Below are 16,855 nucleotides of genomic sequence, written 5' to 3' on the forward strand. Positions count from 1 at the left end.
TTTTTCTTTCAGTATTATGAGTACTAATGAGGTCAAACCAGTTCAGTACACTAGAATTAGAAAGTATTACTAATAAGTCTTATGACTGAGGAGGGACTGGGATTGCTTTTTATTTTTAGTCCTTAAACCAGCCATGCAGCAGAAATGCTCAAACTGCTGGTGGGCTTGAACCATACACTGTAAAAATAGTGACATCCATCATTGTTTTGTGGACTGCCGTTTTGAAGTCTTGAATTTGGCGTTACGGGTGTCGCCATTTTGGATTTTTGCAACCAGATGTGAAGATTTTTGACGAGAGGGCTGAGCTGTGGAGGATGACGCGACCAAACCAGTATTGTTTATGGTTGCAATTGCGCTAAGCTAAAAGCTAAAGAGGGAAAGTTTCCGATTTTCACCCTTCTGAAGTGACTCATCGAAGGAGTTTTACCAGCAGGTAGTCTATATCGACGACGTTCCACTACCGGGATTATTCAGGTGCCGCTGGTAATTCCGCCGGATGTCCCTCTTTTCGGCCAGATGTCCGTTACCTTCCTCTCTGCAGGGTAAATCCAGACAGCTAGCTAGACTATTTGTCCAATCTGAGTTTTCTGTTGCACGACTAAAACAACTTTTGAACGTACACATGTTCCTCCAAAACAAGTTCCTTCCCAAGGCTATTTTACAGCGGCACTGTCATTGTGTCTGTGGCTTAGCACCGCCCAAGACGATTGTGATTGGTTTAAAGAAATGCCAATAAATCAGAGCACATTTTTCTCCCATCCAGGAATGCTGTGTGGACCCTAGCCAGACCCTACTCTGTAGCGATGTGGAGGAAGGTCTGGCAATGCGAGACCTCCGGGTACTGGTGCCCGGCATCTGCATATACAGCAGAACAGAAAATCAGCAAACTTTCTCTTAGCCCAGTTTAGACCCAAAAATTTGCGAGTTGAAACTTGCAACGTGCCAGTCTGCAACATTCTAAAACCTGTCAGTTCCCACCAATGTGACGAGACGGTGTGTCATCTGCATAGAAACAACTCTCCTTTAACTATTACTTCTTAGGCTTTTTTGTGGCCGGATATCATATGTTCATATGAATATGAATACATAGAGAGATGCTTGCTACAGTTGCATTTCTAGTGATGAATCGGCAAAAACAGCACTTCATTTATTTATGTCACTGCTTTGTTTTAACGCGGCTATCTCTCTTCAGTCACTCTCTAGCTTGCTTGACCACGTACCGTGCTCGTGGGCACTCGTTGAGGCTCCATCTAAAATGTTGCCATTTTGACCAGTTGACAGTTCATAACATTTAAATTAAATAGATTATGGATTTTTGTATTTCTAGTTCAGTAGCTGACTTTACAAGCTGACTTTGGTATTGGCTGTTGAAACAGGTGGCTTCCCTTCGTTCTAAAACCAGCCTCTGAGACCTGACCAGCTGAGTCACAGCGACATCATAAGCTGGCTTTAGTCGAGCTGAGACAGGCCGGTACCACTCTACATCCTGTAAACGCCCTGCAACGCTCTGATATGACATGAACTACTAAGACTACCATTTGAAGTCACTGTTCCATTATCTTTATTGTGACTATTATCGCCACTGTTCATCACATCCCCAACCGGCACCGTCAGACACCGCCTACCAAGAGTCTGGGTCTGTCTGAGGAGTTTTTCCTCGCCACTGTCCAGCCCGGTCTCATGGAAGTTCGTGTAAATGTGACGTTATTTGAATCTTTTGATACGTGTTCACAGAGACGTTTTTGTCGTTTTTTACGTGGTGGACAACACGAAAATGTGAACTAATGTATTTCAATGGGAAGCATATTTCGTGGCCACAGCACGAAATTGTAGGGAGTAATATAAAAAGCCGAAAATCCGCGTAGGGAGGTTGGGAGGGGTGGTGGATGGGTCAAACAACACAGGACTTTCACCCGGCGAAGCGGATCGGCGTCCGTTGCGGGCTTTGTTTCCCGGGGATGGCGTCCTTGCGTGTGGCGTTTTTGTCCCGCGGGTACTCTGCTCGCCTTCTCGGGCGTTTTAAGGCCCCTTCTCCGGCGTTTAAGGCGCCCTTTCCCCGGCGTTTAAGGCGCCCTTTCCCCGTAAGTTTTTTCCTAAACCCAACCTCCGCCATCCTGTTATTGTGGGGCGTCCCCAGCGGGCCGCCTCGCGGGCCGTCTCGCGGGCGAGAAAAACGAGTCCGTGAACACGTATCAATAGATTAAGAATAATGTGGACATTAACACGAACTGCCGTGAGACCGGGTTGCACTGTCGCACTGCTTGCTCTTGGGGGAATTATTAGAATTGTTGGGGCTTTGTAAATTATAGTGTGGTCTAGACCTACTACCTTCTACCTACTATCTGTAAAGTGTCTCGAGATAACTCTTGTTATGATTTGATACTATAAATAAAATTGAATTGAATTGAATTGAATTCAGACCGCTGCAACATTTACCTGCATCATTCTAACACTGTTTAGTATCGTTGCAAATTTTTGGTCTTGCAAATTTGCTAGCTAGCTTGGCTGGCAGAATGCTGAACATTTTTAGGCAAAAGGTTCCAATTAAGTTTGATGAAGAGACAACACACATGATCAACAATTAAGATGAAAACATGGACAACACCCAAAAATAAATGTAGTAAGGCTATTTTAATGTACAGAGGGCCATGTCGTGATTGACAGGTCGGCGTATAGCCACACCCTAAAGCATTCCCTGCGATTAAAAACGATTGAGATCATCAACGCATTATGAAAACATTTACTGAGGTAATAAATCAGGTGAGAAGTAGGCTCATTCAGGGGCGTAGCACAAAATTCTGGGCCCTGTAGAAAGGCATTTTCTATGGGCCCCTCCCCACGTCCACAGCTATTCATTCTAGCATCTTTTTGGGCCCTCCTCACATGAGGGCCCTGGGTACTCAGTCCCCTTTTTCCTCCCAGTCCGACGCCCCTGGGCTCATTTTCCTATAGACTTCTATGGAAACTGACTTCTTTTTGCAACCAATGGAGTTGCACCCCTGCTGGAAATTAGTAGAATGCAGGCACTTTCAAGGCACTTGCACATTGGTTTCACTTTTCAGGCCCGGAAGCTTGAATCCTTTATTTTAATAGTCTATGGTTTGAACCTTCGTGCTGTGGTGCAACAATGTTAAACAGTGCACCGCCATGCTGCCGATACATTGGATTAGTTCAAACAACACAGAAGATTCAAGCTCCCACATGAAGATTGAACTTCTGCATTTCCCTTCTGTATTTTCCCATTCAGATTTTATTTTTCGCACGTTTGTCTATGACTGATGGAAATGCCACTGCGCTCGCTCCCCACCCCCACCCCCATTCCCTCGCAGAAAGTACATGTCTGTGCCAGCTCTAGAGTGTTTTTCAGAAGATTAGTGGGAAAAATTACTTTCACAAATAAAAGGGAAGAGAGGGAATTGAGTGCCGGCTTTGTCCTTGCAGACACAGTGCACTCTGAAAACTCAATCTATATACCCAGGTGCAGCAGTGTGACAACAATAGTGTTTTGAACAAAGGCAACCTTTACTGCCTTGCCCCATGAAATGGTTATTGGCCGTATAAGCACCAGGATCACTGAAAGGAACAGAGGTAGAACTGTGATAGGCAGTAAAATCTTTTGCTGTGCAGAGATGTTTGATGAGGATTCAAGGAGGAAATATTCGAAAAGAAAATGTCATTAAAATACCTTGGAAAATCCACTTTGCTGGCACTTTTTTTCAGTCTATACAATTTTTTTTTTCTAAAAGGTTTGACAACTAGAAGTTATACAGTAACAGAGCACTGAGGAATCATGAGGTGCCACAGTGGTCCGTTAGACCAGATTCTCATGCATCTGTATTTGGGAGTGTGTGTGTAATTCATGCATAAACTGTATGTGCATTTATGATTCATGTCTGTGCATTCTGTGTGTGTTTTGCAGGGCTGTGACCCGTCCAGTTCTCATCCTGCTGCCAGTTCTGGGTCTGACCTGGCTGTGTGGCGTGCTGGTCCACCTGTCGGTAGTAGTCGCCTATGTCTTCATTGCTCTCAATGCCACCCAGGTAAACAAACAAACTCTCACGGCGTGGTTTTCTGAAACAGGAGACAGCTGAGTTTTTAATCAAAAAGAACTCTACAAAAGAAACGTACGTGCTCTGCATCAAACAGCTGCCAGACAGCCAGAAGCTAGGTTTAGGTTTAGGTTTAGGTCCAGCGCGGAGGCTCGGCATGCCTCTAAATGTTTTGTTACTTGTCGCATACTGCGCAATCCATTTCAACATGGTCGGTTCAGAAGACTGCAAACATCTGTATGGTGCTTCATGTACAGATCACAGGGACAGTTAAATGGCTTTAAATTGTTGGTCGGAGAGAGACACCACACTGGGAAACAACGGAAAAGTATTTGGCTGGAGAGCATGGAAAAACAGAGATCGCTTTGTCAAAGCTAAAAACCAGCCTGATGGTAAGAGTGTTCGTTAGGCCGAGAGTAATTTCGACTTGGAGATAGGCGACACTACGTCGGTGTTTATCGTGGATGTGTTTACTACTTTTGCCATGTTGATATTTCGGAGAATACTGCAAAAAACACCACTCACTTGTTTCTCTTTCTGACCAGCTGGGCTCAATCAGACAGGAAGCTCAACGTTTAGGAAGCAGCAGCCCAACGCAAGGCAGGCGGCAGTGCGGCTTTTTATTATTTATTTTTTACAATATTCGAACGTAGTCTGAAACATGCTATGATCACACAAACGTTGTACACATTGATGGGGTTTTAACTGACTAATGTTTATAGTTTGAAACAGTTTATAATTCACTTAAGCCTTTTCTCATTAGTTTATTTAAATTTTTCTTGATGTTCTTTCCTTCTTGACAGAAATGAGAATATGGAGACCTGTGAGCCTGTTTGTGTACGTGTGTGTCATAGCTTTGTGTTGTGTGTTTAAGGGCCCTATCTTGCACCAAGCGCAATTGCCTTTGTACACCGACGCATGTATCATTCCTATTTTGCACCTGACACACAGCGGACTTTTCCCTCCACAGACGCACATCAGTAAATTAGGGAATGTATTTGCGCTCCCGGGGGCGGTTCGCGAAATGAGGAGGCGTGTTCAGGCGCAAACGTTGCCTGGTGCTATTTTGCAGTTTCAGAAAACAATTCCGCCACTGACCAGGAAAAACCTGGTCTAAAGTCAATGGCGCTAGTCTGAAGTCAGTGGTGTGCGCATGCTTGGCCATAATGTAGCGTGTGCACAACGCACATACACTTCTCTCATCTAAACGGACGCAGCAGTTCCCAATTTTGCAAACCATACATAATTACAAAGGAAAATATTACTGAAAATGCGCTTCAGGTGTTTGGATCGGTCAGGAGGCACTTTACAGTACAGTCCTCAAAAAGTCGCAGCATTCTTTGTGGCTTGTTGTGTTTTACACATTTCCATGAATCATGGATGTGTTGATGACATAAATGAGGAAATATTAGAGGACTTAAGGAGACGTGATGTTGAACTACGGCGGGATTGGACACTCCGGCGGAATCTGGCTCAGGAGTGGCAATGCGCGATGCGCTCCTGATGGAGCGAGTGGACGGAGATGGAGTGGGGGGAGGAGGAAGGAGCACAACAGCACAACAGGAGCAGGTGGTGCGTTTGGAGGCCCACGCTGCATGGCTGCAGCAATCCTCTCCAGACTTGAGGAGATGCGCCCGAGAGGCTGCAGCAACATCGCCACCTGGCCAAGACGGACATTTGTTACTTTGCCGCATCTCGGACAGCTCGTGCGCCAGGCAAATCCGCCGTCATAATAGCAATCCGCCATGGAACAAGCGCGCCTGCTCTTAAAGGGAATGTGAGATGACGCTCTGATTGGTTTATTGCACGTTACGCCCAAACCACACCTAGCTACTTCAGACCAACCCATTTTAGATTTGCGTCGGGCGCAAGAGTCATTTATCCCGCCAGTATCATTGCAACAGCGCCCGAGATCCGCTACTTGCGTTTTGCGTTTCATACTTGCGTTTCAGATCGTTAAAATAGGGCCCTCAGTGTCGTTATTCAGTGTTGTATGTCTAAGTGGATCTTTGTGTGTGTGTGTGTATGTGTGTGTGTGCATGTATGTGTGTTTGTGTGTGCGTGTTTGTGCATGTGCGTTTGTGTTCCTGTGTGTGTGTGTGTGTGCGTGCGTGTGTGTGTGTGTGTGTGCGCATGTGTTCAGTGTGCATTTATGTGTGTTTGTGTGTGTGCGTGCTACGTTGTGTGTGTGTGTGTGTGCCTGTGTGTGTGCAAGTGTGCACGTGCATGTGTGCACGTGCGTGTGAGCATGCGCATATTTGTGCGCGTGTGTTTGAGCTCCTGTGTGTGAGTGTGTGTGCGTGCATGCGTGTGTGTGCCTGTGCATGTGTGTTCCTGTGTGTGTGTGTGTGTGTGTGTGTGTGTGTGTGTGTGTGCATGTGAAGAGTGTGTGTGTGTGTGTGTGTGTGCGTATGTGTGCCGTGTGCGGGCGCGTGCCTGTGTGTGCGTGTGTGTGTGCGTGTGTGTGTGCGTGTGTGTGTGTGTGCGTGTGTGTGTGTGTGTGTGTGTGTGTGTGTGTGTGTGTGTGTGTGTGTGTGTGAGAAGGCAGTGAGTCCTTTGAAACAGCAGGTCGTACCACATCTACCTCCACCTCTCCTGTTCCTGTGTGTGAGTGTGTGTGCGTGCATGCGTGTGTGTGCCCGTGCGTGTGCATGTGTGTTCCTGTGTGTGTGTGTGTGTGTGTGCATGTGAAGAGTGTGTGTGTGTGCGCGTGCCTGTGTGTGTGTGTGCATGTGTGTGTGCGTGTGTGTGTGTGTGTGTGTGTGTGTGTGTGTGTGTGTGTGTGTGTGTGTGTGTGTGAGAAGGCAGTGAGTCCTTTGAAACAGCAGGTCGTACCACATCTACCTCCACCTCTCCTCCCCTGATAACACCACAGTTACTTCCTCTCTCAGACACTCTCCCCTCAGTTGGACCCTATTACTTTACACTGTCCCTGTTATTCTTATACTTTCGGTCCATTGTGTACATCTCTCTCCTTGTCTTTTCTTATCCCACCCACCCCTCTGTGCTCTCCCTTGGTCTTTAATTAATCAAAACGAACTAGCCCCTGGGTGACCCCCAGAGAGCTGCTAGTTAATTTAGATTTACTGCCAGTGTCCAGCTGAGGGCAGATAACGCTACAGTAGGAGTTCTTCCTCATGTAAGTAGGAGGATAATGCTGGGCCAGCCCATCTTCTTCTTACAAAAGAAGTTATTTTACTGGGCTGCTTCAACAGTCTGCTTCCAGCAGAGGTTTAAATTCACTAAACTAGCCTTAGTCTCTGATATCACTCAATCTTCTCCTTCTGTCCACTACATAACTGTATCAGCACTGATTTATGAGGGCTGTCTGATTTAACACATATTTTTCAATTATTAGACATAGTTGTGTGGTGCGTGTTAACACAAGTATACACAGTGCAATATAGCTATTATATTTATGTTATTTACATGCACATAACTATGAGATTCTACCCAATAATTCTTGTTAAAATAATGAAATCTTTTCATCAGCTTTTTCATTAAAGGTGCTGTAATACTGAAAAGAAAGTGGGCTGGGATTCCCTCCTCATGGCTCTCACAGACAGTTCTCAAATACCTACACTTTGCATCGCACTCGACGTCTGATACAAACGCACAATGCACTAACATGCACAAAACACAGAGGGAACGTGACTTCATTCACTGCCCAGGGTGCCATTACTCCACTATATCTTTGCTTAGAAAATATTTCTTCACTGCTATATTAATCCTCTAAAGGTCAAGTACAGTCCCTTTAAAGGTACAATATGCAGGATTTGTCTAAAAAAATAATGTATAATTCACTCACTTATGACTAGAAGTGTGTGGCGGTGTCTGTATCTGCAGAGACCCTGCCATCTCCATGGATTTTCTCTTTTTGCTGTGTGTGGGACGTTTCTGGGCGTCAACAGAGAGCCTTTGGGTGTGTTACCACCAGCCAATAACAGTGCGCAGGGTTTTACAGCCCGTTTAAATTCTCAATATCGCTGCTGTGTCACACTGATACTGACACACAAGGCATCTATGGCACCTAAAAGTCAGATGCAGAAGTATTTCTTATAGCCTAGTCTTAATAAAAAAACAAGTTTTATAATCTTGGGATAGTGTTGTTTAATACAATAATTGTGACAAAGTACTGTTACGGTAGGCTATGGCATCAAGTAACAAAAGACACACAGGGGCAGTTTGCTGACTTGATTGAAAGAAACCGGACATATGTGAAAGTTATCATTTTTGCTTTTCCTGTCCTGTGCTTCATTAGGTACTGTAGTTGAGTGCTGTGTCTTTCTCTGGGAAGAACTTTTGGTTACACTCTACTTGAAGGTATCTACATAAGAGTGACATTACACTGTTATGAACACATGACGCTGTCATGACACATGAACCCTAAACCTAACCCTAACCATAACTTGTCATGACAAAAACCGAATGACACTTAATGACAGAAGCGTTTATGACTTGTTTATAATGTTTAAGACACATTCATGACAGTGTCATGTCTCTTATGTAGATACCTTCAAGTAAAGTGTAACCAAAAGTTCTTCCTAGAGAAAGACACAGCACTCAACCGCCACTACAGTACCAAATGAAGCACAGGACATTTGTCTGTAGCCTGGAGAGCATTTATAAATAACTACGCCATAAAAACTCACATGGAGTTATAGTTAGATTACTGTAATAATGTATTTGTAAAGTCCTTCAATAATAGTCCCCATATCTGACTGTGTTTACAGTGTTTAACATAATTGCCCAAACTGTGTCTACTTGGGCTCCACCTTACTCACATGACTGCCTTATATGCCCACAGCATTATGAGAACATAGCCGCACATGCATAATGCATCTACTCCAAAATAACAGACACGGTAGGCCCTGAATTCCTGTGATCTCCAGTCTCTCAGCGGTGTTCAGTAACGTTACAACAAACCCCTTCCCCCCCCCCCACCCCCCGTCCCGAAAACATCAAAAAAGTGACCAGACTGACGTGAACTATGTTGTGATATTGTGGTTTTGGCTGCTGGCTAATATTAGCTTGCTTGCTCCCTAACTGGTCAAATAACGTTACAAATACAAATCAAATCAAGAAAATGTAATAATGTGGAGGAAACTGCAGCTATTTTATCAGAATGATAGTAATAACGGTTACTAAACATAACGTAACGTGGATAAAACTGTAAATCCATTTGTGAATACATGTATTTTAATCAGCAATTGTGTTAAACAATGAAAACTACATCATCAAAAAGTCTGCTTTTACATCCATTGTTTTGATTGAGAGAACCCTAGTGGCAGAATGTTACATATTGTATGTAAAAATGTGAAAAGAAAGAAGCTTTTAATAAATCTTTTTAAAGTATGTGAATAAATCCAACCGCCACATGACAGATTTAAGTTTCACTTTCCATGATCCGTGACCGATGGAGGAGCATCTTGGCGGCTTGGATTTAAATCCTCAACTGACAATGTCTAGGAAAGGAAAATCTAAAGTGTCGGTGCACTTTGAAATAGTAAAAGGTGATCCAAAAACAGTAAGCTGCAAGTTGCGTCAGAACTAAAATAAAAGTTGACTTAACCACCTGTTGACTACCTACTTTCTTTTTTACTGTTAGCTATAGTATGCCATCCAACCTTTTGTATTTATTATATATTAGAGAGAGTAAGCAGGGTAACTGCAACACTATGATTATCTTCCAGGAGAAACTGTCCGAAAATGTGCACCGTTATCCCAGTATTTAAAAAAAAAAATGATGCATCTCACCCCTCTATACAATGGCAGGCTTTGTGCACCGCGTTTGAGTGTGGCCAAACACTTGCACGGCAGCTGGACTCTCGCAATATCACAAAATCATGCTAAATCACATATTACACGAAAAGAAGTCTCGCATTGCACCACACAGCGCTGCGGAGGAAGGTCTGGCTAGTCCACAAAGCATTCTGGGATGGTAGAAAAATGTGCTAGACTATCTGTCCAATCTGAGTTTTCTGTCGCCAAGACTAAAATAACTTTTGAACGTACACGTTCCACCAAAACAAGTTCCTTCCCGAGGCTATTTTGCAGAGGCCCCGTGGCTCGGTCCTGCGCCCAAGACAATTGTGATTTGTTTTAAAGAAATGCCAATAAACCAGAGCACGTTTTTCTCCCTTCTTGGAATGCTGTGTGGACAGCATTCTGAGTCAGACCCTCCTCTGCAGCGCTGTGTAGGAAGGTCTGGCAACGCGAGACTAGGCTCCTACTGCAGTGGAGCGTTTACGGTTGGGTGAAGGGTTCCCCCCACTTCTTCAATACATCACTGGATATACAGGAGGTCAACAAACCTCTTCTTGGTGAAAACACTTTTCCCAAAGTACAGATAAAATGGAGGGATCCAATGTGGATTCAGTTCATCTATGAGTTAAGTGCCACACCGTGCTCAATCCGACTCAAGTTCATGCCAAAAGGGAGTAGAAAACCACACACATTGAACACATGAAGAGGTATTTTGCAATACATGGTTCCATTTTTGTTGGTGAGGAGAAAAGCAGTTTGTCTAAGAATGAGTGAAGTGCTAAATGGATTTGATGAGGAATTGTTAATAAAAGCTGTATGAATAGAATTGGAATTTATTTCTTTCCACTTTTCACACGCGTCACATCCCTCTCTCCTCTCCGCAGGGCCTGTACATCTTCTTAGTGTATGCTGTTTACAACAGTGAGGTAAGGCGGCATTCAGTCCATTGTCAGTGCTGCTGCATGTCTCCACTGTGGCAGAATATCAAAATGTATCTTTGTACGGTATGTGAGGCTGCAAAACCAGTGGGTGTAAACGCTGCTTTTCATTTAGGTGAGGAATGCCATAAAGAGGATCAAAGAAAAGAGAAAGGCCTTATCTTTCACGGTGAGTGAGTAAAAAGCACACAGCAGTGATCAGGCCCATTAGTACGGGACAGAAACACAACTCCCGCTTTCATTTTTTTGTTTAATAGCAGTGTAGTAGACTAGTCCATATATTATAATTTATGATAATAGTAATACATTTTATTTATGAGGCACTTTTTACAACACTCCAAGAAACTTTACAGAGTTTAAAAAAAAAAGCAATCCACATAGTACATACATTTAAAAGCAGCTCTAAAAAAGTGAGTTTTGACATGTGATTTGAACATGGACATTTAGGATCAATTCCTCACTTTAAAACACTTCTGATTGGGTTGGGATGTATTTTCAGAACTGTTCCCAGCCAACCAGCTTCCTACCTTCCCAGAGGGCCCCGATCACCTCCTGGGGCCGCAGTCCACTGACCCCCTCCAGCCCTGAGACCAGTGAGACTTCTGGACCGCCCAGCTCCACCTCCACGTCATTGGTCATCAAGAACGGTAGGCTGCATAACCTGGGGCTGGTGTGTGTGTGCGTGCGTGTGTGTGTGTGTGTGTATATGCATGTGTGTGTGTGTGTGTGTGTGTGAGACCACAGTCAAATTGTGTCATTATTTACCAATCGACCACAATGAGGTGAAATTTGTTGTTGTTGATGATGTCAGATTCACTCAATATTCTACAGTTTAATTATAGACTTTAATTCAGTATAGTCAAGTTTTTATTGACTATATCCAGGCTTTGATTCTATATATTCAGACTTCACATTATATATACTGTATACACAGAGCTATGAAATAAAACCCAAGGCATTTTTTGTTCTACTACACATTTACACAAGCCCCAAGTTTGACTTCCTAATAATGGGAACATGCATTTTAACTTTGGCAAAACAACCGTGCAGCCTGAATTGTTGAATAGGGACACAGCTTACGTTCTCTACGAGTCGCCCTGCGACGTCTGTTTATGTTACGTTATGGAATATTCTAGTAACTAAGGTTACCATCGCCAGCGTCACGGTGATGATCTGTTGGACAGTAAGATGATTCCCACTTTGTTACAAACTGACATGCAACCATACTGTTTAATTTACAGTGTAAAGCTGTTTTAGTGAATTATTTTGTAGATCAACAACACATATTTGTATTCATTGACACATGAACTTAGACAAATGGAAATAAGATGATATGTTTATTTAATTTGTTATATAGAAAAGTGTCTGGAAAGTAGTAGAACCGAAAATATCCCACCTGCCGAAATTCTTCCCCGGCTTCCCCAGGTTCGTAGCCGTCAAACGGTGACTATGTCCTGGGTACAGACGGCCGCAATGTCGCAGTCTTTTAGCGGTTGTTGCAGTAAGTTTAAGCCGAGAAAGGGTGACTGTCAGTCGGGCATTGAGGACCGCGAGGATGCGTTTAGCCGACAAACGGTGACTATGACCTGGGTACAGATGGCCACAATTTGTCGCTCATATTATGCTTTTTGGCTTTTCCCCTTTCCTTTATAGTGGTATATATCTTTTTTTGTGCATGTTAATGGTGTACTAAGTGAAAAAGCCCAAAGTCCCCCCCAAAGGGACTTACCATCTCCAACAGAAAACACTGTTCACAAACTGCTCCAAACAGCTCTGTTGTAGTCCAGCCTTTACTTTCGTAACACACGTTATAATGCTCGCCTAGCTGCTAGCGTGGCACGCCCTCACACTCTGCTTCTGACTGGCTAGTAGTCCTTACCTAGGTACTGCACATGTGCGTCTCCCAACAAAGATGGAATAGAAGTGAGATGCCTCACTCTGTAGCTAAAACAGAGAGCTCAACACACAGGGTGAAAAGAGGAGCTGCAGCAGTGTGCAGTACGACAAAAATATGTTTTTTGAAAATTAAACCACGTAAACCTATTCTGGTACAACCTCAAAATACCATTATGAACCTGAAAAGCCGAGAATGGCTGGCTGTCGGTTGGGTAGAGAGAACTCCGAGGATGTGTTCTTCTTAGCGCTTGTTATTGTTCCGTTTAGCCGACAAACGGTAACTATGACCTGGGTACAGACGGCCACGACGTTGCGGTTTTTTAGCGGTTGTTGCAGTAATTTTAAGCCGAGAAAGGCTTGAGAAAGTCGGTTGGGTATAGAGAACCCTGAGGATGTGTTCTTCTTTGCGGTTGTTGTTGTTGTTACGTTTAGGCGATCAAAGGTGCAGGGTACAGAGCTCCGCGAGAGCACAGGCTTTTACAACCGTCAACATAGCAGCATCTAGCAACTCCGCTGCGCTGTGGGGTAACGTTAATGCCCGGCAATGCCAGACTAGCATCTAGCTAACATTGACATTGTGAGACGTTGGGTTCAGCACTCTCTACCTGGCAACCCCCGTGAACTTTGAGTCTGGGGAGGAGGGGCTCTCTCCAGTATTTTCAATTTGGACTGCAGTAACCATTTTAGACGCTAGCTGTCAGTATTACATATTGGACCTTCAAAAAGCTCGCTGTAAGCATTTTCTGGAACGTCAAAGGAGACATTGTATGGGGAAAATCACCTTCAGAACCAGAACCGTTCACTGTTGATCTATAGCTGGGACCAATTTACTGACATGTCCACCTCTGCTGTGAATAAGACTCTATCCTGCACTTTCACTGCTTTTTGTGGCTGAAATAAGTGAATCATGAGTGATAAGGATAGACCTCAGATTGCAGATGATGCCATTTGACATTATATCATATTTTGGTATATCCCATCACTCAGCAGCAATCTGTCCTGAAGAGACAAGTCTATAATTAAATGACATTAATTGTTTAGAAGGCCAAATAACAGATGTCTACATGCAGAAGGACCCAAAAGATTTTATACTGAAAATTCTGTTCTTTTGTCATTCATATTGTTTGCATTTGTGTTTCTTTGTATCGTGCTTTGTGTTGCTTGCATGTTTTTGTCAAACTTTAAATACAAATAAGTCTGTTTTTTTTTTTGTCTTACAGAGAGCTTCAGAAAGGAAAGCCTTGTGAGTTTCTCTTTGAAACCAGCATCAGGAAACCAAGTAAGTAACATGTATGTATTATCACTCAACTAGGCATGTGGTACTGTTTCAATATGACTGAGTATTGTGTACTGTATGTCTTTTCAAACAGGTGGTCCAGCTGACTGGGTTCAAGCCATCAGGTACAACTCCAACACCGCTTGATACTGGTCTTGAATCATTGATTGTTATAAGTAAAAAATGTAAATAAGGTGAATGTTACTGAGCCCGCATAGAGAAAGTAAAGTGTCACAGAATCACAAGAACAAGAACAGATTTTCCAAAGCTGTGAAATATAGGCAGGAAACCTTTGCTGCCTTGTCAACTACCAGATTTTATAAGAAGAGAAATCATCACTTTAGCCATTTTTTTTAAATAGGAAACAGTGGCAGTGAAAAATGTCAATCAGTATTTGCCAAAGCCTAAGATGACGTCCTCAAATGTCTTGTTTGGTCCACAATTTAAAGATATTCCGTTTACATTCAAGACATCATCCACATTCAAGAACCTGGAATTGTATCATAGCTGGCAACTAATCAATTTCAAGATTCAAGATTGCCTTTAATTGTCATTCAGCAAAACCCAGAAATGTAAAGCATTACACGATTAATCTCTGCAGCTCTACATTTGCTCTTAATTTTCACGTTCTCTGTCGTGAATTAATATTAAAAGGCACTGAGTGTTCGAAGAAAGCGCCATCTAATAATGACTTGAATCTAAACGATTGACGACTGACCGGAGGAGAAAGAGCTTTTGTATTTTTTTTCCCCCCTAGGTTGTCTCCATTTACCTGCACAGTGTACACAGCATTAGACCTGTGTGAAAACTGTCCCCGGTGTCTTTTGTTGATTTGAATGTGCAGGCGAACACAACAGATGGTCCCCATTTTTTTCTCCCCAGAGGGTCAAGTCACTGTCAATGTCTCTAAATTGCCCGGCAGTAGGGGAAAAAGGAAGTTTTTTAGATTCATTAAATGTTTAGCCGTCTGTGAGGAGCGCCTGATGGATGGCGTTTGAGTGCTGCTGGGTGTTCATTGTTGACGGACGAGACAAAAGGAGAAGTTCGTTCCCTTAATCAGGGACGGACAGGGCTGGCTATTCACGCTGTCAGCCATTAAACCACTCCAACACCTGCTCTCTCTCTCACTCCGCCTTTCATTTCCCTCCTTTTCTTGCTTTCTCTTTTGTACACAAACACACTTGCACTCCTGTCATGCGAAAACATTACACATCAGATTCACTTTATCCCCGCCGAGGTTGCTGATGGAGTGGATCCTGATACTTGGCTACAATACGCACGCATCCCGCTGAAAAAGAATGGAGAGCTGGACACAGACACAGATCCCACCTTAAGAAGTGCACTGCCGACACACGCACGCACGCACGCACACACACACACACACACACACACACACACACACACACACACACTGCGTTGCAACACATTCACACTCCAATTGCATCAAAAAGCGACATTTTGGCGTTTGTTATTGACACGCTTGGTCGGGACTCTTGGCGTCACTTTTTGACGCTGTGGGTCGGGACGTCCGTTTAACTGACATGCGGCACAAGAACGGGACGGTTAGATTCAGGAAAAGATCGTGGGTGGGATTACAAAATGTACGATTCAGGTCTCCTGGGTGAAAGTCCTGTTTTGTTAGTCGCCACCCCAACCTGCTTCCCTTACGCGGACTTTCTTACTACTCGCTCGCGCCGCTGTCGAGCTACTGCTCTGCCCCGTACAGACGCTAAAAAGGGGGATTCATGCGTCGGTATCTGACGCTGAGAGCCACTGACCAAGCGTCAGGATTTCACGAGTTGGGAGTGAGAACGGGTCTCTGCTGGGAGGGAGAGGGCAGAATAAAATAAGCATGAAGGAAGGATGAAGAAGCCCGCGCCACCTTCTCTCACACTGTCGTTAGATCAGATCATTTTCCCTCAACTCCTTTTTTTTTACCTTTACCTTTTACCATGTCATTAAATTGAGATTATTATTTCCAAAGGCGGCCTGATAAGTGATAAAGTCACTTAGGGGGAAGGGAAGGAGGGCTAGGAAATCAGCAGTCAACGTGTACAAATGCATCACATTGCATTTGATGTGTGTTTTTGATCGCCAATTAAAATGACACATTTCACTCTTTTTCGGCTACCTTCCTCTTTCTTTGTGTTGGCGTTCTAACCTCCGGTGTATTTCTGAGGACTATGGTTAACTGCTCCTCAGATCTCTGCAGGGTAAATCCAGACAGCTAGCTAGACTATCTGTCCAATCTGAGTTTTCCGTCGCACGACTAAAACAACTTTTGAACGTACAAACGTTCCTTCCTGAGGCTATTTTGCAGAGGCACCATTGCTCCGTCCGGTGCTTAGCGCCGCCCAAGAAGATTGTGATTGGTTTAAAGAAATGCCCAAAAAAAACAGAGCCCGTTTCTCTCCCATCCCGGAATGCTGTGTGGACTAGCCAGACCCTCCTCCGCAGCGCAGAGAACTTGGCATCAAATTGCTAAAGGCTGTGGACATGGGTAATGTAGTTTTCCTTGACATTGTGCGCGTGGTGCTATCCCCACATAGCGCATGTGAGTCAAGTGCATTGAAAAAGACCATTTGAAAACTATTCGATCAGCCACTGATCTTAAACCGTAGAGTAATGATAAATAACAGCAGCAACCAAGGATTTTCATCCCATTTTATTCATTTCTGTGTTACCACTTGAACCACCCCCTTTTTTGCCCAAAACGTCCCCTCGCCTTTAGTTGTCAGACATCGTGCCGTATTCTTCAACATGATCGACACGTTCTACATTTAGACATTTTGTAGCTGGACATTTGAGGAACAAATCAATTTCCCTCTAAGAACTTTTGTTCCGCTATGAAATGTAATCACTCGCATGTAATCACATATGAAAACAATAAAAAAAATAAAAATAAAAAAACTCTTTAATGGCAAAATGAC

General features: G+C 43.7%; 1 protein-coding gene across 2 annotated transcripts in view; it reads left to right on the forward strand.

Moving 5' to 3' along the window:
* Nucleotides 1-16,134, forward strand: part of adgrd2 (adhesion G protein-coupled receptor D2) — a 78,792-nt gene extending 62,658 nt beyond the window's left edge. The window contains exons 19-25 of one of the 2 annotated variants that reach the window (XM_039804374.1): nucleotides 3,920-4,040; nucleotides 10,700-10,741; nucleotides 10,869-10,922; nucleotides 11,253-11,400; nucleotides 13,870-13,928; nucleotides 14,020-14,050; nucleotides 15,163-15,288. In XM_039804374.1, coding sequence (XP_039660308.1) covers nucleotides 3,920-4,040; nucleotides 10,700-10,741; nucleotides 10,869-10,922; nucleotides 11,253-11,400; nucleotides 13,870-13,928; nucleotides 14,020-14,050; nucleotides 15,163-15,170 — 463 coding nt within the window. In that variant the 3' untranslated portion in view covers nucleotides 15,171-15,288. Of the gene's footprint in view, nucleotides 1-3,919; nucleotides 4,041-10,699; nucleotides 10,742-10,868; nucleotides 10,923-11,252; nucleotides 11,401-13,869; nucleotides 13,929-14,019; nucleotides 14,051-15,162 lie in introns of both variants that reach the window. The other variant, XM_039804373.1, reaches the window with a different exon arrangement.
* The last annotated feature ends 721 nt before the right edge of the window (nucleotides 16,135-16,855 follow it).

This window comes from Perca fluviatilis, chromosome 6 (genome assembly GCF_010015445.1).
Source record: "Perca fluviatilis chromosome 6, GENO_Pfluv_1.0, whole genome shotgun sequence".
In the NCBI taxonomy this organism is placed as follows: domain Eukaryota; kingdom Metazoa; phylum Chordata; class Actinopteri; order Perciformes; family Percidae; genus Perca; species Perca fluviatilis.